Source organism: Lepidochelys olivacea (genome assembly GCF_965140295.1).
Source record: "Lepidochelys olivacea isolate rLepOli2 genome assembly, chromosome: 3".
Classification (NCBI taxonomy): Eukaryota; Metazoa; Chordata; order Testudines; family Cheloniidae; genus Lepidochelys; species Lepidochelys olivacea.
The window spans coordinates 63,286,587-63,310,976 of record NC_140413.1 but is presented as its reverse complement, the minus strand read 5'-3'; the positions used below and the strand labels follow the sequence as shown (position 1 = coordinate 63,310,976).

The 24,390-nt window shown below is 41.7% G+C and overlaps 1 protein-coding gene across 7 annotated transcripts in view; it reads right to left on the bottom strand.

Moving 5' to 3' along the window:
• The window catches only part of BCKDHB (branched chain keto acid dehydrogenase E1 subunit beta), a 314,907-nt gene that overhangs the window by 80,284 nt on the left and 210,233 nt on the right, over positions 1 to 24,390 (bottom strand). For all 7 annotated transcript variants that reach the window (XM_084622417.1, XM_084622418.1, XM_084622420.1 and 4 more), the window contains exon 9: positions 2,469 to 2,555. In XM_084622417.1, coding sequence (XP_084478543.1) covers positions 2,469 to 2,555 — 87 coding nt within the window. The remainder of the gene's footprint in view (positions 1 to 2,468; positions 2,556 to 24,390) is intronic.

Below are 24,390 nucleotides of genomic sequence, written 5' to 3'. Positions count from 1 at the left end.
TAAATGAATAATAAAGCTAAGTCGCTATTATGCCTAAAGCAATAGTCTGCCAAAAAGAAGTTATGACAGAGAATGTGTTTCATAAATTATATTTCAATTTAAACAAATCTGGTATGTTTTTAAGTATGGATATTATTATCTGTTCATACCAATTATTTTTAAGAAAGTTAAGAAATCGACAAAATCTTTAAAGAAAGAAACAATAATGTTCATTTATTATAAAAAAGAGAATTCAAGCTTAACTAAATTCTGTGCCAAAACCTCTTATATTTAGATTTATTTTAAAGTAGACTGTACGGTAAACTAGTTAAGATTTTCTCAGCTACATTCTCCAGATTTCCATATTAAAATATGAATGTAAAACCAAGAGGTACTATCCCAAAATAGATGCTTTTGGTATAGACAGCATGTAATGTCCCTTCGGTTTAAGGCTTCCTAGGTTTAATTTTTTTTTTAAATAAATTATATTAGTCAAAAAAGAAGTTTCTGATATGAATAATGAACCCATGACAGATTAATCAGATGCTGGGCATATTTTTCTTAATAGAGTTTCAAAAAGATAAAAAGTATGATGTAATGATTCTCCCAAATTATATGATGGAATTTTTAATTTTTTCTTTGTTATTTTATCCCTCCCCTCCCCCCATTTTTGCATTGATGCATGTGATCTATTTTATTTAAATTAATTAGTATGGGACTGTCACATGATTTGAGAAGTAACTTTTTCTTAAGCATTACTACTTTCTAACAATTATTCAGCAATTGCAACAATGAATACCTTGCTGGATTTTGTTTTCTATTTACTTATTTCATAATATGTGGCATATTCAAGTCTTTAAACACACCGCAGACTTTAAAGAGACTTCAAAGACTTTAACAGTGGGCTATACTGTATTTTGGTTCAGTTTCTCCTATTTTTCTTTTTTAGTAGGAACATAAAAAAATCTTGACATGTCAGATTCTGCATTCCCCACTGCCCTGCAAAATATATATCACTTTTAGCAGTACCTTACATCTCAAGTAGTGCTATTGTAATCAATAAGACTTACCCCCAGGGTTAAGACACTACTACTCAATGTCAAGAAGTTTGGCAGAATCAGGTTCTAAAGAGTGAGATTATATTTTAGTGGGGAGCAATACTGTCATCCTGACAGGAGTCTGCATTATCTCTTAGACTGTCAAAATAAAATTAAAACTTCAAAAAACTTGTTTCTTTCACAAAATAAAATTTTTAGATGAAATAAAATGTTTTAGTTCCTTTCAAGAAAGGTTTTTCCCCCCCTTGTTCAGATAATTACAGCAATAAATACAAATGCCAAAGGTTTTTTATTCACCAACACAGAAGAAAAAGTACAAGCCCAAAAGAATACATTAAATGTAAAACAACCCATTGAAGTATTCTTACGTTTGATATTTTCAATGCACAAAGCTCAGGAAATTCAAATATACGGTTCCCCAGCAACTGTAATTCAGCCCTTTTATGCTGTAACTTATTCCCATGTTTTTTTAACTAGTGCTGTTGTGCCTATACGGAGCTGCACTTTTGCAGAATTGGGTCCTTAACAAGTTGTCATTTTTAATACCATACTGAACCATTACATGATAATGTGGTGAAGAAGTATGCTTTGGTCTGGTGGGTTTTAGTTTCTAATTTAAATATGCCGAAAAAAGAAAAGAGGAAAACATTTCTTAAATGATCCTTTTTGAGGACAACAATAAAATGTAAATCAGGTTTTAAGTAAATTCAGCAAGAACTGGAAACAATCCAGCAGGGAGATTTTCCCCCCACACTTAACAGCACATGCTGTACATTTTTCAGTGAATGTTTCAAACGTAAATCCTTACCCACACTAAAATTAAAATTTCCATTTCAGCAGCTGCTATTAGCATAAAGTACTTTAGATGAATGGTATCCTTAATGTTAGGACAAACTAATGTACACTAAATTGAAACTTCTGAATATTTAAGTCCAATCTCACAAAGAATGCTTCAGAAAAAGATTTTGTTTAGTTGAAGAAATACATCAAAAATTCAAAGGACATATTATCCACATAAAGCTATGGTGTATTTATTATTTCTATAAATAAATATTTATTTGTATTAAATACAGTTTATTTATATATTTTTATATATAGGTAAAAATTAGGGTAAGAATATATTGGGCAATCTGGCAAACATTTATTTAATTAAAACTGAAACCTGATCACGTCGATTCCAACCCTTTCCCTTATTTTACTTTGAAGCAAATGACTTCAGTTAGTAGAATTGTGGAAATTATATTAGTTCATCTCCTTTCTGCCAGATTCATTCTCCAGAGAACATACAGTGACAGCACTGACAAGGTGGTGAAGCCAAGTGAGAGATTTTAACATTTAATTGATTAAAACCTTGCCTTTTAATCTACTGATAAATACTCTTTCTGCAAATGTACATGGTCAGGCATGTAAAACATAATAACTTGACTGTACCTGAACAGTGGAACTAATCTCAGATGCAAAGCCTCCTGTCAGAGGGGCCTCATGGCTGATCAGCAGTCGCCCAGTCTTCACCACTGACTGAAAAGAAACAGGAATACCTCTTTTTAAAAAAAATCAGGTAATGTTTGTATCACACTATATCTCTGTAGCAATCTTTTTTTTACTATATTACATGAGAAATAATACAAATTCTGTAATTTTAAGCTGCAATGATAAAATATACACTGTCCTTTACTGCCTCAGTACAACATTTTATTTGCACAGATGAATGAGCCTGAACAGCCAAGTTTCGATATTAGCAGAATGGGAATTAACTGCTAGATTTTCTTCGGGGACAGAGCATCAATAGCGTATTTTATTTGTAAACTAACAATGAGAATTGAATAAAATTCCATTAGTTTGAATTGACCTTATGAATGTAAACAATGACATTTCTGAGGGAAAACAAAAATTGAGTTGAAGAAAAAAACAGCAAGGCCTCATTATCTGGCTATACCAAAAGAAGGACAGGAGATGCTTGATATGGTTTTAATCAGGCTGCAACTTTGTTATTAGATGTCTAGGACAACCAGGCAGATAAAAGTACACAGTGAAGATAACCCCATGTTCATTCAATATCTACCCAGGAGGCTTCTGCCAGCTCCCCTCTTTTGTCATCTAGTTCTCCCACTCAACCCATTGCTGGGACTTTACCACTCCCCCACCTTGAACTAGGGTTAAAGTGAGCTATAAGAAAGGGGGGATGGCTCTCTTCCGTACCAGTCACAGGGGCCCCGAATGCCCCCCGTTATGGTCCTTTTACCAACACCTCCTTTTTAAGTTCATTACCAAGCCATTTATCTGGTCACTGTATCCCTTCCCTATGGAGTACTTGCACTGGGCATCCACCCCACACTTACATAATGAGTTGTGACATCATAGTCTAACTCCCTTTCCTACTCACCATAACAAAACCCTCCCTGAACCCGCTGTGGGGAAGGCAAAAAAACCCAACCCTACTCCACCTAGGTAGTGAGGGAAAAATTCCTTCCCAGACCCCCTAGAAAGGAGTGGCTAGCATGAAGCCCACAGCAGGTCCTGACCAAACCTGGTATTTTGCCACCTCAAAGGGAGGGAGGGTGAGTGCTGCTCCGCCTACTTTTCCCACCAGGCTTGTCCCTTTTCAACTCCCCAGCCCTTCCGGTCCCTGGGGATAAGTCAGCTTCGCCCCGCTGATCCACTCCCACTTTTGCAACATCCTCTCCCTTTCGCCCCTCCTCCCCCCCCAGCCTGTAAAGCATTATTCTCTTTCATTAGGTAAGCTGAACAATGGTCCCCCCTCTTCAAGGTGTGGTGAATCCTGAAGGAGCAGGTGATAACATTTATAGGATCAGGTCATCCATAAAGCTCACAGACCTTGAAAATATTCAAGTAAAAGTCTGCTTGCTAAAGAAAATTGAGAGCCATAAGCAAGAAGGCAATGATTTTTATGTTGCAACTACAGGCAAAATTTCTTATGAAAAAGACAGAAACAATATGCAAATGTTAGGAGATTTTAATGTGAACTGTTCAAAAAATAGCTACATAATACATAGTGTATACCATGAGTGCCATACAAACAAGCAGTGATTCATGAAAAAGTTTTGGTTATAGCAGATATGTGTTTATGCTTGGTTTGCTGTGAACCATAAGAACAACAGTTAAGTGCCTTTAGCCCCATAACCAGTGCACGACTCCAGTATATCTGACCATCATGAAACGCGTTGTTGTAACTATTTGTTACATCTCCTTGACCCGGGCAACACCAGATATCCACAGAGTCAAAACATTTTGACAATCATGTTTCACTTTTCATAATACTCATTTTATAAAGTGCATATAAAAGTTACATGAACTTCTGGAGTAGCACAGCAGGAAAAAAAGGATTTGTATATTTTAATCTTTTGAGGCCTATTGCAATCAGATTTTTAAAGCTAAGTACAAGAAGCCCCAAGAGTTAGGTACAACTTTTCTAACCATTCTGCTCTTTGATTTAAAATCTGAGTGGATGCTATTTTAGCAAAACCCTCAGAGACAATTTCTCCATCCAATAGGGCAGCCAAGTGATATCTTGAAGCTAAAAGGTAACTGCTATTTACTATAGAACACAGATTAAACCCTGATTTGAGTATGTCTCATTTCTTTAGGAGCCCAGGCGTGCTTTAGTTGTTTTGAACAGCTGGACCACAGATGCATTGGCGAGAGGCAGCCCTGTAAGTACTATATCCTGTAAATGAAGCAGCTTTGCAACAGTCACAGAGATATAAGACAAAATATCATTTAAACATCAAAAAGTAATCTGCAGTTAAGCAGTCTTGAATTCCTTTTCACTTGCACTGGAAATCCATTTAAAGAGCAGGCGCTATTAACTACCCCATAAATCTACCAAAAATTCTTAGAGACAGTTCCTCATTGCAGAACAAAATGTACTAATCGTCTCACTCAAGTTCTTGACTGATGAGATAAAGAATTTTACTGAATCATTTTTTAAAATTTTTGATTTTTTTTTAAACAAAAGGACATTGTTTTGATATTCTTCTTATATAATTTTGTTCTGAGAAGGGTGTGTACTAGGAATCTGGAGTGTTCCAAGCTATTTTTAAAACTACAGTACACTTTTTAATTTTGAGAATTTCACAACATGAAACATACACCCATCATATCAACTGTAGCGAATAAAAGGTGGAAACCAACTGTGGAAACCTTTATTCCTGTGAGAAATCCTTACTTGTACAATCAGTCCCATTGACTTCAAGAGGATTGCTCACATGTGTAAAGACTGTTAGAGTGAATAAGGATTTACATTATCAGACCCTAAGATTTCCTCTGATTGTTAAACCAGTTTTAAAACTGGATGGAGACTGGCCCCAGTGCCACATGACAAATGATGGCACTATTTCTCAGTAAAATGGAAGCAACCAGATTACTGTGGAGAAGTGCTTCACACCACCTGAACATTCTGAAGCTGTGCGGCATGAAAAGGAGTAACAGGATTTATTTTAACTACTGTTGTCTCCCTGAAATTACTAAAAGCATTTCATTTTTACGTACCTGGAAATATACCTTTACTTATAGAAGCAAAGGGACTGATAAATCTAACTAAAATGGGTAGATACCTTATTTTCATTAAATTTTGGTACAAGAAATGTATCTACTTTGAAAATGTAACACTGAGACGCAGTGTGAATTGCCTAATTTCTGTATTTGGAGAAAGGTTCAGCTTCACAAATAATTGTGTTATTATCTACAACACACAATGAAAAATTGTTAACTGTCGCTTGTAGAAGGATAATGCTTTGAATAGAAGATTATATGGTCATTTATTTCTAAAATTTAAAAAAAGATTTATTCCCTCTTAAACCTGGGGTCAAAGTCACTCCATATTTGTCTAACAGTTTCTAGCAGTGTCAGGAATAATTGAACACAATCCCAATTCACGGAAAGGCAAAGATGGACCAAGAGGGTGCCCTTATTCACCAAAGACATGCATAACATGCTCGCAGAAGCTCTGTAATACAGCACAGCGGCATATGGCAGTAGGGACCTCATTCTACACTTCCTTAGTCAATTGGAGATGTACTGGCATAAAAGTGGAGAAACATAGTAGTTAATCAGGTGCTTATTTTTAAAAAACATTGCTGGCATTACTCTCCCCCCCCACACACCACTCTGTCTGACACCCCTTAATAGGGGAGTTGGGGAAGGATGTTCAAAAAGAATGAATTTCCTAATCCATGCCGTAATTATTTTCTTCTCTTTTTTGCCTGGTGTATGTTTTGTTTGGATTTTCTTCCCCACCCTCTGTGTTTACACTAAATTTCATAGGTTTTCATGTGTTCAAAGTAGAACACACACTTATTTTATGTTATGTAGGGTATTTAAAAGGAAAAAAACACGGTGAATACAAGATGGTACAGAAGATTAGTACTGAGATATAAAAACTTTTCTTCTTTTTGAATTTAATCCAAGTTACTCATGACGGAAAGTTTGTTGCCATCTGATAGCTAATCAGGACCAAAGAAAAGCACTGGTGGCATTAATGCAGTGCCTAATGGCACCTTGCTGTCAGTTGCAACCCAGTGGCCAAAGATTCAACAGGCCCAGAGACCTTAGCTACCCCTGTCATCAGTCCTTCCAGGTAGTGCTGAGGCACAATTAGCAAGGCACTGCTTCAAAACTGTTATGCCATTGCCTGTGCTGTACCAGCTCAATGGAGAAAGGACTCCAGGGCTCATGATTTCTAAATTCACTCTAAATTTTATTTTTTATATTATATACATATATATATACACATACACACACACACACAAAGAAAAACAAACAAAATGTACTTTCCCCTTACTACTTTCCTATTGGGATTGCTTTAAAATACTCCAGTATGTTGGTAGGGAATATGAAGATTACAAAGTAACGTATTGTCAGATTATAAAAAAGGCAGCATGTCTATCCTGATAAGGAAATGTGGTAAAATTAAAGCTTCATCTTTGCAAGTCTAATATTTGTGAACTATGCCCTAAGGCTTTTCTGATCTATGGCCCTATGTTTTTGCAATGAAGCATCTTTGCAAATTAGTTTCCTTCTCTCTCACCACTCTCTTTATCCAAAAGATTCTATAATTATTTTAATACCATTTTCCTCCTGAATTCACAATTCATTATTTTGGCAACTTTTTCTACACCTCCAAGTGTCGACAACAGAGGGAAATAATATGATTCTGGCAATTATACAAGTTCTGAAATGTATGTGCTGAAGTCATCACTAACTTACTATGCCCTTATTGATGAGAAAGCAGGCTTAACTAAAACTGACGGTCAGCCAGCTGGATTTTACATTATTACTTTAAACATATCTCAAGGGTACAATTTCCACTGTAACCAGCTGGTTCATTACCAGGCCAATACCCCTGTAGGGAACTATGAAAAGCTAAAAGTACAAATTTTGCTTCTCTCTTGTGTCACAATGGACAAATTGTGTCTATTTTCTAAGCAGTAATAAAAGTCCATCCTCAGAGTAAAAGGATCTTCAGTCCATTATGCACAAGCCTGGCAGAATCTGACGTCTATCTTTTTTATAATTTTGACAGATAATATAGACGTTTTGTTCTTAAAGCATTTTTTTTTCTATTTTTTATCAATTTAAATTTTCACAGCTGCAGGCAATTACTGGGTGGATGGACAGAATTATTTAATGACAGTAGACATTGATATTCTAAAATTTAAAGTTTTATAAAAACTGTTAAAATATACATTGTCAACATCACACGTCAAAATATACCAAGTAAATATCCTTACATCCACAGATCATACCTGTTTTTACTGTTCATTTACTAGTCTATTTATAACAAGCCTAATTCAAAAAGTCTAAATCACTGGATTTTGACTCAGCTCTCAAGAAGCATTCTTCTTACTTTGCCTAGCTGTTTATTTTATTATTATTATTATAGCTGGAAATATTTTTTCATTAGCATGAGTATGTACGGTGAAATCAACATTTATTGATAAAAATCTAATCATTCCAAGTCTAATTACCAAAAAAGTAATTATCTACATGTGTGCTTTAGAATGGGAAGAAAGTTAAGTATTTTAAGGAGGGGGCACAGGGGCGGGCAAGAAGCGCCCTGCGAGCAGGTAACCCGGGGGGCGGGGGGGGGGGAGACGCACAGGGGACCCGCTCCTTGCCCAGCTCACCTCTGCCACACTCAGGCAGAGTGTGAAGCCACCACCTGCTTCTCAGCCCTCCCAGGCTTCCTGCCAAACAGCTGATTCAGGGGGAGGGGGACACACAGAAGCAGAGCAGGGCGGTGCATTCGGGGCGGATGCGGAGCGGGGCTGAGCTGGAGCTGGGAGCTGCCGGTGGGTGCTCTGCACCCACCAAATTTTCCCCTTGGGTGCTCCAGCCCCAGAGCACCCACGGAGTCGGTGCCTAAGGCGCCACTTTTGATGTGATCAGTGGGGGGAGTGGCCGCTCCCCCTGTTCCCCCCCCCAGCTATGTTCCCCCACCCCCAGGAGCCAGAGGGAGCTGCCGGATGCTTCCTGGGAGCTGCCCCAGGTAAGCACCTCCGGGACTCCCCACCTCGCCCCGGGGCAGGTCCTTCTGACTCTTAGGGGTGGAGTGGGCACCCACTACAGTGGCCCACAAGACCCTCCTGCCTAGTTCTGGGGGCAGTCAGGGGACAGGGGAGGGGGGGTGGCGTTAAGGAATGCGGCTGGTTGGATGGGGGCAGGAGTCCTGGGGAGCAGGGGTGGGCCATGAGGGTGAGGAGGGAACCAGTTAAGATTTGGCAGCTCATCAGTGCTTGTGGCACTTTAGAGACTAACGAATTTATTTGAGCGTAAGCTTTCGTGGGCTACAGCTCACTTCATCGGATGCATAGAATGGAACATATAGTAAGAAGATAGATAGATACAGAGAACATGAAAAGGTAGAAGTAGCCATACCAACTGTAAGAGGCTAATTAATTAAGATGAACTATTATGAGCAGGAGAAAAAAAAATATACAGTTGGTATGGCTACTTCCACCTTTTCATGTTCTCTGTATGTGTGTATATATATATATATATATATATATATATATCTTCTTGCTATATGTTCCATTCTATGCATCCAATGAAATGGGCTGTAGCTCACGAAAGCTTACGCTTAATTAAATTTGTTAGTCTCTGTCATAAATATAAAGGGAAGGGTAAACCCCTTTGAAATCCCTCCTGGCCAGGGGAAAGCTCCTCTCACCTGTAAAGGGTTAAGAAGCTAAAGGTAACCTCACTGGCACCTGACCAAAATGACCAATGAGGAGACAAGATACTTTCAAAAGCTGGGAGGAGGGAGAGAAACAAAGGGTCTGTGTCTGTCTGTAGTCGTCTTGGCCAGGGACAGAACAGGAATGGAGCCTTAGAACTTTTAGTAAGTAATCTAGCTAGGTATGTGTTAGATTATGATTTCTTTAAATGGCTGAGAAAAGAATTGTGCTGAATAGAATAACTATTTCTGTCTGTGTATCTTTTTTGTAACTTAAGGTTTTGCCTAGAGGGGTTCTCTATGTTTTTGAATCTAATTACCCTGTAAGATATATACCATCCTGATTTTACAGGGGGGATTTCTTTATTTCTATTTACTTCTATTTTTTATTAAAAGTCTTCTTGTAAAACACTGAATGCTTTTTCATTGTTCTCAGATCCAAGGGTTTGGGTTTGTGGTCACCTATGCAAATTGGTGAGGCTTTTTATCCAACATTTCCCAGGAAAGGGGGGTGCAAGTGTTGGGAGGATTGTTCATTGTTCTTAAGATCCAAGGGTCTGGGTCTGTAGTCACCTAGGCAAATTGGTGAGGCTTTTTACCAAACCTTGTCCAGGAAGTGGGGTGCAAGGTTTTGGGAAGTATTTTGGGGGGAAGGACGCGTCCAAACAGCTCTTCCCCAGTAACCAGTATTAGTTTGGTGGTGGTAGCGGCCAGTCTAAGGATAACGGGGGTAATATTTTGTACCTTGGGGAAGTTTTGACCTAAGCTGGTAAAGATAAGCTTAGGAGGTTTTTCATGCAGGTCCCCACATCTGTACCCTAGAGTTCAGAGTGGGGGAGGAACCTTGACATGGTGGCACAGTGGTGGGATTAACCTGAAATCATTTTGAGATCCAGTTGAGATTTTTTGAACTAGAAATACAGATTTTAAAAAGGAATTTTTAGGAAGTCCAGAAGGCAGCTTTGAAACTGAAAGCAGCTTGGTTTCTCTCTGCTTTGTGGCCAAGCAGAGACAAAAGGGGATTATCTTGTGAATTGCAGGTTTTCTTTGCCTGGAGGCAGGGTACTTAACTCCTGCAGGGAAATTCACAGTCTTCCAACCCAGAGGTTTTTTTTTTTTTCTTTTCTTCCTAAAAGTAAATAGGGGGTGTGTGCTCTACCCATTTGCCTGGAGACAAAAGTGGCAGGGTTTTTTTTAGGATTTTGATTTTTTTTTTGTTTTACAAGGAGCACAGGTTTGAAAAGAAATTTTTTTTCTTCTTTGGGCTGGGTAAGCAGGTTTCCAAGTAGTTGGAGGTTTTTTGCTTTAATTTGGGCCCAGAGCAGAGACAAGGGAATTGTCTTTTTCTGTAGGCTGACAATCACTATCAGAGAATAGGTATTCTATTCCAGCACAGCAAAATTTTACAGCCAAGTTTTGTTTGTTTATTTCTAAACCTCGGGTGTAAAGTTAGTTAAAAACAGAGAGGTTAGAATGGCCAAATCCTCAGCTCGACTACAGCTGGAATTAGCCAAATTTCAGGCTGAGGAAAAACAAAGGGAACATGAAAGACAGATAGAACTCATGCGGCTGAAGGAGGAGGAGAAGGAAAAAGAGAGGAAGCATGTGGAGGAGATGGAGAGGATAAAGGCCCAGCAGAATATACCAACAAACCCTAGCAATCCTTCTCCAGGTACCACTTCCCATCCCAGAAAGTTCCCCACCTACAAGGCAGGTGATGATACTGAGGCCTTCTTAGAAAACTTCGAAAGGGCCTGCCTTGGGTACAACATCTCTACTGACCAATACATGGTAGAGCTGAGGCCGCAGCTCAGTGGACCCTTAGCTGAGGTGGCAGCTGAAATGCCTAAAGAACACATGAACAAGTATGAACTGTTTAAATCCAAGGCGAGAGTCAGAATGGGGATAACACCCGAGCAGTCTCGTCGGAGGTTCAGAGCCCTAAGGTGGAAACCAGACATGTCATTTACCCGACATGCCTACCACATTGTAAAACATTGGGATGCCTGGATATCAGGAGCAAGTGTTGAATCTCCAGTAAATTTGCCCTTCCTAATGCAAATGGAACAATTCTTAGAGGGTGTTCCTGAGGAAACAGAAAGATACATCCTAGATGGGAAACCCAAAACTGTAATTGAGGCAGGAGAGATTGGAGCCAGATGGGTGGAGGTGGCAGAGAAGAAGAAAACTGGTCGCAGTTGGAGCGGAGACCAGAAGGGACCACCCCAGACCACACCCTATTACCGGGGGCCGCCCAAAGCCCCACCTACCTCCCAAAGAACCCTCCAGACCCCTTATCGTCCCACCACCCCGTTCTCCAGCAACCCTCCTCGCCCCAGTGACCCGTCAGCTGGACGATGTTTTAAGTGTAACGAGCTGGGGCATGTAAAGGCCAACTGCCCCAAGAACCCCAACAGATTACAGTTCATTGCACCGGAATCACACCAGAGGTCCACAGGCCCAGATACCTCCCAGATACCCTTGGAGCGGAGGGAAACTGTGAGTGTGGGTGGGAAGAAGGTCACCGCGTGGAGGGACACCGGAGCACAAGTGTCAGCTATCCATGCTTCCTTAGTGGACCCCAATTTAATCAACCCAGAGATCCAAGTGACGATTCAACCCTTCAAGTCCAACTCTTTCAATTTGCCTACAGCCAAGTTGCCTATCCAGTACAAGGGCTGGTCAGGAATGTGGACTTTTGCAGTCTATGATGATTATCCCATCCCCATGCTGTTGGGGGAAGACTTGGCCAATCATGTGAAGCAGGCCAAGAGGGTGGGAATGGTCACCCGCAACCAGGCTAAACAAGCCGTGAGGCCTAGCTCTGTTCCGGAAACTTCTATCAGGACCCAGTCAGAGGTGATGGACCTGGACCCCAGGCCAATGTCTGCAACAGCAGGAGTGGATCCAGTCCCGGAGACCCAGACGGAACCAGTCCCAGAACCGGAACCAGCCAAACAACCAACACCAGACCCCGTGTCAGCACTGAATCCAGTACTTGCAACCTCAACACCAGAGGGCCCCACCGAACCTGAACTGGCAGCAGCCGATAACCCTACACAAGAGGCTCAGCCGGAGCCTGAATCCCAACATAGTGCACCAGTGGAGAGCGGTTCACAGTTAACAGAAACAGCTCCATCCCCTATATCGCTTCCAGAGGGACCAAGCCTAGGTCCACAATCCCATGAGGAACTGATGTCTCCAGCATCAAGGGAACAGTTCCAGACCGAACAGGAAGCAGATGAAAGCCTCCAGAGAGCTTGGACGGCGGCACGGAGCAACCCACCGCCTCTCAGCTCTTCTAATCGATCCAGAGAATTAAAGGTTTGTCAGTTTACAGCCCAGGGAGGAGACGACGCTGAGTGGCCTGAAGGTGTCTATTACGAAGGGGAATGTGCTGGTGGTGTGGAAGAGGTGAACCTCTCCATGACCCTTGGGCATATGCAGCGACAGCAGATCCAGGAGCTGTGCACTAGCTACGCGCCAACGTTCTCAGCCACCCCAGGACTGACTGAACGGGCATACCACTCCATTGACACAGGTAATGCTCACCCAATTAGGGTCCACCCTTACCAGGTGTCTCCTCAAGCTAAAACTGCTATAGAACGGGAGATCCAGGATATGTTACAGATGGGGGTAATCCGCCCCTCTGAAAGTGCATGGGCATCTCCAGTGGTTCTAGTTCCCAAACCAGATGGGGAAATACGTTTTTGCGTGGACTACCGTAAGCTAAATGCTGTAACTCGCCCAGACAACTATCCAATGCCACGCACTGATGAACTATTAGAGAAACTGGGACGGGCCCAGTTCATCTCTACCTTGGACTTAACCAAGGGGTACTGGCAGGTACCGCTAGATGAATCTGCCAAGGAAAGGTCAGCCTTCATCACACATCTCGGGCTGTATGAATTTAATGTACTCCCTTTCGGGCTGCGAAATGCACCCGCCACTTTCCAAAGACTTGTAGATGGTCTCCTAGCGGGATTAGGAGAATATGCAGTCGCCTACCTTGACGATGTGGCCATATTTTCGGATTCCTGGGCAGACCACCTGGAACATCTACAAAAAGTCCTTGAGCGCATAAGGGAGGCAGGACTAACTGTTAAGGCTAAGAAGTGTCAAATAGGCCTAAACAGAGTGACTTACCTTGGACACCAGGTGGGTCAAGGAACTATCAGCCCCCTACAGGCCAAAGTGGATGCTATCCAAAAGTGGCCTGTCCCAAAGTCAAAAAAACAGGTTCAATCCTTCTTAGGCTTAGCCGGTTATTACAGACGATTTGTACCGCACTACAGCCAAATCGCTGCCCCACTGACAGACCTAACCAAAAAGAAACAGCCAAATGCTGTTCAGTGGACCGGAAAGTGTCAGAAGGCCTTTAACAAGCTTAAAGCGACACTCATGTCTGACCCTGTACTAAGGGCCCCAGACTTTGACAAACCGTTCCTAGTAACCACAGATGCATCCGAGCGTGGTGTGGGAGCAGTTTTAATGCAGAAAGGACCTGATCAAGAATTCCACCCTGTAGTGTTTCTCAGCAAAAAACTGTCTGAGAGGGAAAGCAACTGGTCAGTCACTGAAAAAGAATGTTATGCCATTGTCTACGCTCTGGAAAAGCTACGCCCATATGTTTGGGGACGGCGTTTCCACCTGCAAACCGACCATGCTGCACTAAAGTGGCTTCACACCGTCAAAGAAACTAACAAAAAACTTCTTCGGTGGAGTTTAGCTCTCCAAGATTTTGATTTCGACATCCAACACATCTCAGGAGCTTCTAACAAAGTGGCTGATGCACTCTCCCGTGAAAGTTTCCCAGAATCAACTGGTTAAAATCGTCCTTGAGATGTGGAAAATATTGTTGGTCTTTATGTACTTGGTAGTATATTTAGAGATGCATGTGTCTTATTAACTCTGTTTTCCTAGAGCTCCAGGAAGAAATCCCAGCCAGTGTTTCACCCTAGCTGAGATTTGGGGGGCGTGTCATAAATATAAAGGGAAGGGTAAACCCCTTTGAAATCCCTCCTGGCCAGGGGAAAGCTCCTCTCACCTGTAAAGGGTTAAGAAGCTAAAGGTAACCTCACTGGCACCTGACCAAAATGACCAATGAGGAGACAAGATACTTTCAAAAGCTGGGAGGAGGGAGAGAAACAAAGGGTCTGTGTCTGTCTGTAGTCGTCTTGGCCAGGGACAGAACAGGAATGGAGCCTTAGAACTTTTAGTAAGTAATCTAGCTAGGTATGTGTTAGATTATGATTTCTTTAAATGGCTGAGAAAAGAATTGTGCTGAATAGAATAACTATTTCTGTCTGTGTATCTTTTTTGTAACTTAAGGTTTTGCCTAGAGGGGTTCTCTATGTTTTTGAATCTAATTACCCTGTAAGATATATACCATCCTGATTTTACAGGGGGGATTTCTTTATTTCTATTTACTTCTATTTTTTATTAAAAGTCTTCTTGTAAAACACTGAATGCTTTTTCATTGTTCTCAGATCCAAGGGTTTGGGTTTGTGGTCACCTATGCAAATTGGTGAGGCTTTTTATCCAACATTTCCCAGGAAAGGGGGGTGCAAGTGTTGGGAGGATTGTTCATTGTTCTTAAGATCCAAGGGTCTGGGTCTGTAGTCACCTAGGCAAATTGGTGAGGCTTTTTACCAAACCTTGTCCAGGAAGTGGGGTGCAAGGTTTTGGGAAGTATTTTGGGGGGAAGGACGCGTCCAAACAGCTCTTCCCCAGTAACCAGTATTAGTTTGGTGGTGGTAGCGGCCAGTCTAAGGATAACGGGGGTAATATTTTGTACCTTGGGGAAGTTTTGACCTAAGCTGGTAAAGATAAGCTTAGGAGGTTTTTCATGCAGGTCCCCACATCTGTACCCTAGAGTTCAGAGTGGGGGAGGAACCTTGACATGGTGGCACAGTGGTGGGATTAACCTGAAATCATTTTGAGATCCAGTTGAGATTTTTTGAACTAGAAATACAGATTTTAAAAAGGAATTTTTAGGAAGTCCAGAAGGCAGCTTTGAAACTGAAAGCAGCTTGGTTTCTCTCTGCTTTGTGGCCAAGCAGAGACAAAAGGGGATTATCTTGTGAATTGCAGGTTTTCTTTGCCTGGAGGCAGGGTACTTAACTCCTGCAGGGAAATTCACAGTCTTCCAACCCAGAGGTTTTTTTTTTTTTCTTTTCTTCCTAAAAGTAAATAGGGGGTGTGTGCTCTACCCATTTGCCTGGAGACAAAAGTGGCAGGGTTTTTTTTAGGATTTTGATTTTTTTTTTGTTTTACAAGGAGCACAGGTTTGAAAAGAAATTTTTTTTCTTCTTTGGGCTGGGTAAGCAGGTTTCCAAGTAGTTGGAGGTTTTTTGCTTTAATTTGGGCCCAGAGCAGAGACAAGGGAATTGTCTTTTTCTGTAGGCTGACAATCACTATCAGAGAATAGGTATTCTATTCCAGCACAGCAAAATTTTACAGCCAAGTTTTGTTTGTTTATTTCTAAACCTCGGGTGTAAAGTTAGTTAAAAACAGAGAGGTTAGAATGGCCAAATCCTCAGCTCGACTACAGCTGGAATTAGCCAAATTTCAGGCTGAGGAAAAACAAAGGGAACATGAAAGACAGATAGAACTCATGCGGCTGAAGGAGGAGGAGAAGGAAAAAGAGAGGAAGCATGTGGAGGAGATGGAGAGGATAAAGGCCCAGCAGAATATACCAACAAACCCTAGCAATCCTTCTCCAGGTACCACTTCCCATCCCAGAAAGTTCCCCACCTACAAGGCAGGTGATGATACTGAGGCCTTCTTAGAAAACTTCGAAAGGGCCTGCCTTGGGTACAACATCTCTACTGACCAATACATGGTAGAGCTGAGGCCGCAGCTCAGTGGACCCTTAGCTGAGGTGGCAGCTGAAATGCCTAAAGAACACATGAACAAGTATGAACTGTTTAAATCCAAGGCGAGAGTCAGAATGGGGATAACACCCGAGCAGTCTCGTCGGAGGTTCAGAGCCCTAAGGTGGAAACCAGACATGTCATTTACCCGACATGCCTACCACATTGTAAAACATTGGGATGCCTGGATATCAGGAGCAAGTGTTGAATCTCCAGTAAATTTGCCCTTCCTAATGCAAATGGAACAATTCTTAGAGGGTGTTCCTGAGGAAACAGAAAGATACATCCTAGATGGGAAACCCAAAACTGTAATTGAGGCAGGAGAGATTGGAGCCAGATGGGTGGAGGTGGCAGAGAAGAAGAAAACTGGTCGCAGTTGGAGCGGAGACCAGAAGGGACCACCCCAGACCACACCCTATTACCGGGGGCCGCCCAAAGCCCCACCTACCTCCCAAAGAACCCTCCAGACCCCTTATCGTCCCACCACCCCGTTCTCCAGCAACCCTCCTCGCCCCAGTGACCCGTCAGCTGGACGATGTTTTAAGTGTAACGAGCTGGGGCATGTAAAGGCCAACTGCCCCAAGAACCCCAACAGATTACAGTTCATTGCACCGGAATCACACCAGAGGTCCACAGGCCCAGATACCTCCCAGATACCCTTGGAGCGGAGGGAAACTGTGAGTGTGGGTGGGAAGAAGGTCACCGCGTGGAGGGACACCGGAGCACAAGTGTCAGCTATCCATGCTTCCTTAGTGGACCCCAATTTAATCAACCCAGAGATCCAAGTGACGATTCAACCCTTCAAGTCCAACTCTTTCAATTTGCCTACAGCCAAGTTGCCTATCCAGTACAAGGGCTGGTCAGGAATGTGGACTTTTGCAGTCTATGATGATTATCCCATCCCCATGCTGTTGGGGGAAGACTTGGCCAATCATGTGAAGCAGGCCAAGAGGGTGGGAATGGTCACCCGCAACCAGGCTAAACAAGCCGTGAGGCCTAGCTCTGTTCCGGAAACTTCTATCAGGACCCAGTCAGAGGTGATGGACCTGGACCCCAGGCCAATGTCTGCAACAGCAGGAGTGGATCCAGTCCCGGAGACCCAGACGGAACCAGTCCCAGAACCGGAACCAGCCAAACAACCAACACCAGACCCCGTGTCAGCACTGAATCCAGTACTTGCAACCTCAACACCAGAGGGCCCCACCGAACCTGAACTGGCAGCAGCCGATAACCCTACACAAGAGGCTCAGCCGGAGCCTGAATCCCAACATAGTGCACCAGTGGAGAGCGGTTCACAGTTAACAGAAACAGCTCCATCCCCTATATCGCTTCCAGAGGGACCAAGCCTAGGTCCACAATCCCATGAGGAACTGATGTCTCCAGCATCAAGGGAACAGTTCCAGACCGAACAGGAAGCAGATGAAAGCCTCCAGAGAGCTTGGACGGCGGCACGGAGCAACCCACCGCCTCTCAGCTCTTCTAATCGATCCAGAGAATTAAAGGTTTGTCAGTTTACAGCCCAGGGAGGAGACGACGCTGAGTGGCCTGAAGGTGTCTATTACGAAGGGGAATGTGCTGGTGGTGTGGAAGAGGTGAACCTCTCCATGACCCTTGGGCATATGCAGCGACAGCAGATCCAGGAGCTGTGCACTAGCTACGCGCCAACGTTCTCAGCCACCCCAGGACTGACTGAACGGGCATACCACTCCATTGACACAGGTAATGCTCACCCAATTAGGGTCCACCCTTACCAGGTGTCTCCTCAAGCTAAAACTGCTATAGAACGGGAGATCCAGGATATGTTACAGATGGGGGTAATCCGCCCCTCTGAAAGTGCATGGGCATCTCCAGTGGTTCTAGTTCCCAAACCAGATGGGGAAATACGTTTTTGCGTGGACTACCGTAAGCTAAATGCTGTAACTCGCCCAGACAACTATCCAATGCCACGCACTGATGAACTATTAGAGAAACTGGGACGGGCCCAGTTCATCTCTACCTTGGACTTAACCAAGGGGTACTGGCAGGTACCGCTAGATGAATCTGCCAAGGAAAGGTCAGCCTTCATCACACATCTCGGGCTGTATGAATTTAATGTACTCCCTTTCGGGCTGCGAAATGCACCCGCCACTTTCCAAAGACTTGTAGATGGTCTCCTAGCGGGATTAGGAGAATATGCAGTCGCCTACCTTGACGATGTGGCCATATTTTCGGATTCCTGGGCAGACCACCTGGAACATCTACAAAAAGTCCTTGAGCGCATAAGGGAGGCAGGACTAACTGTTAAGGCTAAGAAGTGTCAAATAGGCCTAAACAGAGTGACTTACCTTGGACACCAGGTGGGTCAAGGAACTATCAGCCCCCTACAGGCCAAAGTGGATGCTATCCAAAAGTGGCCTGTCCCAAAGTCAAAAAAACAGGTTCAATCCTTCTTAGGCTTAGCCGGTTATTACAGACGATTTGTACCGCACTACAGCCAAATCGCTGCCCCACTGACAGACCTAACCAAAAAGAAACAGCCAAATGCTGTTCAGTGGACCGGAAAGTGTCAGAAGGCCTTTAACAAGCTTAAAGCGACACTCATGTCTGACCCTGTACTAAGGGCCCCAGACTTTGACAAACCGTTCCTAGTAACCACAGATGCATCCGAGCGTGGTGTGGGAGCAGTTTTAATGCAGAAAGGACCTGATCAAGAATTCCACCCTGTAGTGTTTCTCAGCAAAAAACTGTCTGAGAGGGAAAGCAACTGGTCAGTCACTGAAAAAGAATGTTATGCCATTGTCTACGCTCTGGAAAAGCTACGCCCATATGTTTGGGGACGGCGTTTCCACCTGCAAACCGACCATGCTGCACTAAAGTGGCTTCACACCGTCAAAGAAACTAACAAAAAACTTCTTCGGTGGAGTTTAGCTCTCCAAGATTTTGATTTCGACATCCAACACATCTCAGGAGCTTCTAACAAAGTGGCTGATGCACTCTCCCGTGAAAGTTTCCCAGAATCAACTGGTTAAAATCGTCCTTGAGATGTGGAAAATATTGTTGGTCTTTATGTACTTGGTAGTATATTTAGAGATGCATGTGTCTTATTAACTCTGTTTTCCTAGAGCTCCAGGAAGAAATCCCAGCCAGTGTTTCACCCTAGCTGAGATTTGGGGGGCGTGTCATAAATATAAAGGGAAGGGTAAACCCCTTTGAAATCCCTCCTGGCCAGGGGAAAGCTCCTCTCACCTGTAAAGGGTTAAGAAGCTAAAGGTAACCTCACTGGCACCTGACCAAAATGACCAATGAGGAGACAAGATACTTTCAAAAGCTGGGAGGAGGGAGAGAAACAAAGGGTCTGTGTCTGTCTGTAGTCGTCTTGGCCAGGGACAGAACAGGAATGGAGCCTTAGAACTTTTAGTAAGTAATCTAGCTAGGTATGTGTTAGATTATGATTTCTTTAAATGGCTGAGAAAAGAATTGTGCTGAATAGAATAACTATTTCTGTCTGTGTATCTTTTTTGTAACTTAAGGTTTTGCCTAGAGGGGTTCTCTATGTTTTTGAATCTAATTACCCTGTAAGATATATACCATCCTGATTTTACAGGGGGGATTTCTTTATTTCTATTTACTTCTATTTTTTATTAAAAGTCTTCTTGTAAAACACTGAATGCTTTTTCATTGTTCTCAGATCCAAGGGTTTGGGTTTGTGGTCACCTATGCAAATTGGTGAGGCTTTTTATCCAACATTTCCCAGGAAAGGGGGGTGCAAGTGTTGGGAGGATTGTTCATTGTTCTTAAGATCCAAGGGTCTGGGTCTGTAGTCACCTAGGCAAATTGGTGAGGCTTTTTACCAAACCTTGTCCAGGAAGTGGGGTGCAAGGTTTTGGGAAGTATTTTGGGGGGAAGGACGTGTCCAAACAGCTCTTCCCCAGTAACCAGTATTAGTTTGGTGGTGGTAGCGGCCAGTCTAAGGATAACGGGGGTAATATTTTGTACCTTGGGGAAGTTTTGACCTAAGCTGGTAAAGATAAGCTTAGGAGGTTTTTCATGCAGGTCCCCACATCTGTACCCTAGAGTTCAGAGTGGGGGAGGAACCTTGACAGTCTCTAAGGTGCCACAAGTACTTCTGTTCTTTTTGCGGATACAGACTAACACGGCTGCTACTCTGAAACAGAAAGGAAAGCAGAGAAAGCCTTAAAATCCAAATAGTTTTGCTTTAGTTATACTGGATACCTGATATATCTGGGATTCATTTTACAAGAGGAACAAGATGTAGAGAAGTGAAAATGAAGGTGACAAGCAAGATTTCTTCACATATGGATCAGTGGACCATCAACTGATGAAGCAGGATTTCTCAATGTCTAGCAACAAAGTAGTCAGATCCAGAATAAATCTGATAAATATTCTTAAAGGGACCTTGAGAGGAATTACAATAAATAAACTGAGGTCCCACACCACAATGTTGGAGATATTAGTGGACATAGATTCTCAGCTGGAACATTGGTGGCAAAAGTTATCAGACTAGACAGCTAGATCCAAGACAGAAACAAACTCAGAGTGCAAGAGAATCAGATACTTACTCTTTACAACACAGCAATTAGGAAGCTATTTGAAACTGAAGTAACTTTAATTGTATCATAAACAGTTAGTTAAATATATCCTTAACCGAAAATTTATATCTGGAAGCAAGAAAATTAGCGTTTATGAAGAACCAGACAACATTCTGTAATATTCAAATGATTGGCTTCTTGGCAGAGAAAAAAGAAGAAAATCTAATTTACTTTTATTTCACACACAAATGATTGAGAACATTTTAGTTACTAATGCAATCCATGTTAGCAGAGTATGTTTCTCTGTCTCCCTCTAGTGGTTAAAGCAAATATAAGCTTGTAAGTACCTAACTACCTCCAAGCAGTAAAAAGGCTCATGGTTTTAGAACTAGAGGTCTGTGGGTTCAGTCTCCACACAACTGCCAAGGGTTGTGTTACAAGCAGTGGCCTGTGCAGATCTCTGAACTGCTGAGGACTAGCTTCCCAAAAAACAAATAATTGTGGTAGGTACTCAGTTTATGTTGGAAGATGTTTAGGGCCCCCACATATCATACAGCAGTAAAATGTGTGAGCATTTTTACTGTCTTTCTTACTGTTTTTGGCACATAAGACCAAGAGATATTTCAGAGTAGCAGCCGTGTTAGCCTGTGTCCGCAAAAAGAAAAGGAGTACTTGTGGCACCTTAGAGGCTAACAAATTTATTTGAACATAAGGTTTTGTGGGCTACAGCTCATTTCATCAGATGCATGCAGTGGAAAATACAGTGGGGAGATTTTATATACACAAAGAACATGAAACAATGGGTGTTACCACACACACTAACGAGAGTGATCAGGTAAGGTGAGCTATTACCAGCAGGAGAGAAAAAAAAACCTTCTGTAGTGATAATCAAGGTGGGCCATTTCCAGCAGTTGTCAAGAACGAGTGAGGAACAGTGGGGCGCGGGGAGGAAATAAACATGGGGAAATACTATTATTCCCCCCCAACACACACACACTGTTCCTCACACGTTCTTCTCAACTGCTGGAAATGGCCCACCTTGATCATCACTACAAAAGGTTGTTTTTTCTCTCCCGCTGGTAATAGCTCACCTTACCTGATCACTCTCCTTACAGTCTGTATGGTAACATCCATTGTTTCATGTTCTCTGTGTATATAAAATCTCCCCACTGTATTTTCCACTGCATGCATCCGATGAAATGAGCTGTTGCTCACAAAAGCTTATGCTCAAATAAATTTGTTAGCCTCTAAGGTGCCACAAGTCCTCCTTTTCTTTTTAAGTCCAAGAAAGTGTCCTTCCTGTGATACACAGAAAAAAGAATGTGGAAGTGGATGGTCTCAACCCCTTTTTAAATTTATTCTGACCTTTTGGAACAAAAGACAAGAACTGGTAGAAGTAAAACCAGGATTCAACAACATTCAGTTCCAAAAAAGCCAACCAAAAAATATTCTAAAGGAAGAAAATCAAATGAATAAAAATGTAGTCTAGTTACTGTATGATGTTCCTTTGGCTCTTTGAAAGTAATTTTTGTTCAGACCCACATTTTAGATATTGTTTTTGATTTATCAAACTGAAATTTGAAATAGGAGTCAAAGATTTCCATCTGATGAATCTAAACAGTGTTGCTTCAGCTGCAAAGGGACATTAAGCAGTAAGTGGCCTAATGGAAAAAGCATAAAAATGTTCAGTATGACGAAAAGATGCAATTGCCAGACAACTCAATGAAAACAAAAAAAAAAGGTGATCTCTCCACTTAACCATATTAAGTCCAGTCAGTTATTATTATTCTCTCTTCTCCCACAAGAAAAAAAAAGCATTATAGACATTAATCACATACTTTCACAATGCCAGATAATATTCCTGTATGTTCTTCAACTTCAGCCATTTTGCTTTATTATAGATTATTGTACTACATTTTTTTATGTATTTAAATGTTTTATATTCTGTATGCTACATATAACCATTAAATGAAAAAGCTAATACTTTTTAAATGTTTCCAATAAGATTTAAAGGGACATCCTTACCTCAAAAATAATCAAATTTCTTTCAAATTAAGGCTTGGAGCAAACTATAAAATTAGCAAGGCAAATCATTTTAACATGTATAATGAACAGGAAGGCACCACAAATTACAGATGACTTGTATTCTGTGGTGAAAGAATTGGGCCTAAGAGATTTAAAACTGACATTTTCATCAGTTAAGGAAACCAAGGGTGTAAAGAAGACTAATACAGTTACATGAATTATAATGGCCCCGTATTACTCTATTTTCCTAATCAAATGAAAAAGAAAGAATAATTTTAAAAAATTTAAGAATGGTTTAGAATTAAGAATTTCAGGGTTCAGAGCTCTCCATTAAAACAAACTTTCACAATGAAACAAATATGTTTATAGTCATATGTCTATCACCACCCATATCACTTTGACCCTCAATTAGCAAAGTACTTAAGCATGTTCTTAAGTCCTGGGAAAGTTGCACCCCTTTCCACCATTCTTTGCTGGCCTCTAACTTCTTAAGAAGGTTCTGTCTTTGAGGAAGGGACTGTGTCTTCAGCTCTGTGTTGATGCTGTTGCCATACTGTTAATCGTACCCTGTATGACTGAGGGTACCTGTGTTTAGAGTAGTCAGGCTGAGTCTCTTCGCTGTTCCAAGACACACACACACACTTATTAAAGGTGTCAATATGCACATTGCCTAAGTGAACATCTGCTGGTCCATCTCCAATTCTCCTCAAGCTAGGGTTTGTCTAAAAGTCAAGACATTTAATAGTTTATTGTCGCCTGAATAAACACAGCTTTGATCAGAATTTCCTGCTACATCACTTCTAAGTATTAGATTATTCAGGTAGCTTTCTGGTTCAGTTTGGGATTTATGATAACTCCCTGGTGACTTAGGTAAGCCACAGTTGTCACCTTCTGTTTTAATTATTGATGCATTTAGAGGAAACTACATTGTGAGCTCTATAGCTGCACAGCAGACAGAAGAATATACGAGGAGCCTAGGCACTTTCATAAGCAAATTAATAATAAAAAGTAACATCTAGGAGGCAATTACCTGATAGTACTGCCTGCAGCCTTTCAAGTTTAGGCATTTTTTGTATTTCATATAGGCCACTTCCTTTGAAGTCAACCTAACAAGCCCAAGCTGAAAGACAAGTTATCCTAGATGGCTGAGGGTGTGCCAGTTTGACAAATAGCATGTTCTTCTTAGACATTTCTCACAGAAGTATTGATGAACTGATGGAAGATCACCTAAGTGCGAAGTTATTCATTATATAAGTTCCAGTTGTCTGGCATTAAGAATTTCAGGGTCTGGAGCAATCTGTTAAAACAAACCTTCACATGCAACTATCATGCCTATCAATTGGAAATATCAGAAGCAATTCTAAACAGATGACTGGAAAGAATAAACCCTGGAGTGTTACAAAATCAGGAGAGAGCAATTAGTTAAGAAATGTTGTAATAAGATCCCCAAGATGACTATCAATCTAAAAATATTAATAAAGTTGATTATAAATTCTTGCAAGTACAGTAACTGACTGGTTTGCTTATGTGCACAATGGTTTTCTTCAGGGGCATTTTAAACCAGTAGGTCATACAGATAATACAGATTTGCATAACAATTGATCCGCTGTAACAAGTGGCATGGCCACAATTTGGCAGTATTTCAGAGGAAACAATGATGATCAGGTTTGCTGGGAAATTAAAAGGAGAAAACTGTAGATAATAATAAAAAGTCTCCAGGAGCCTATTTT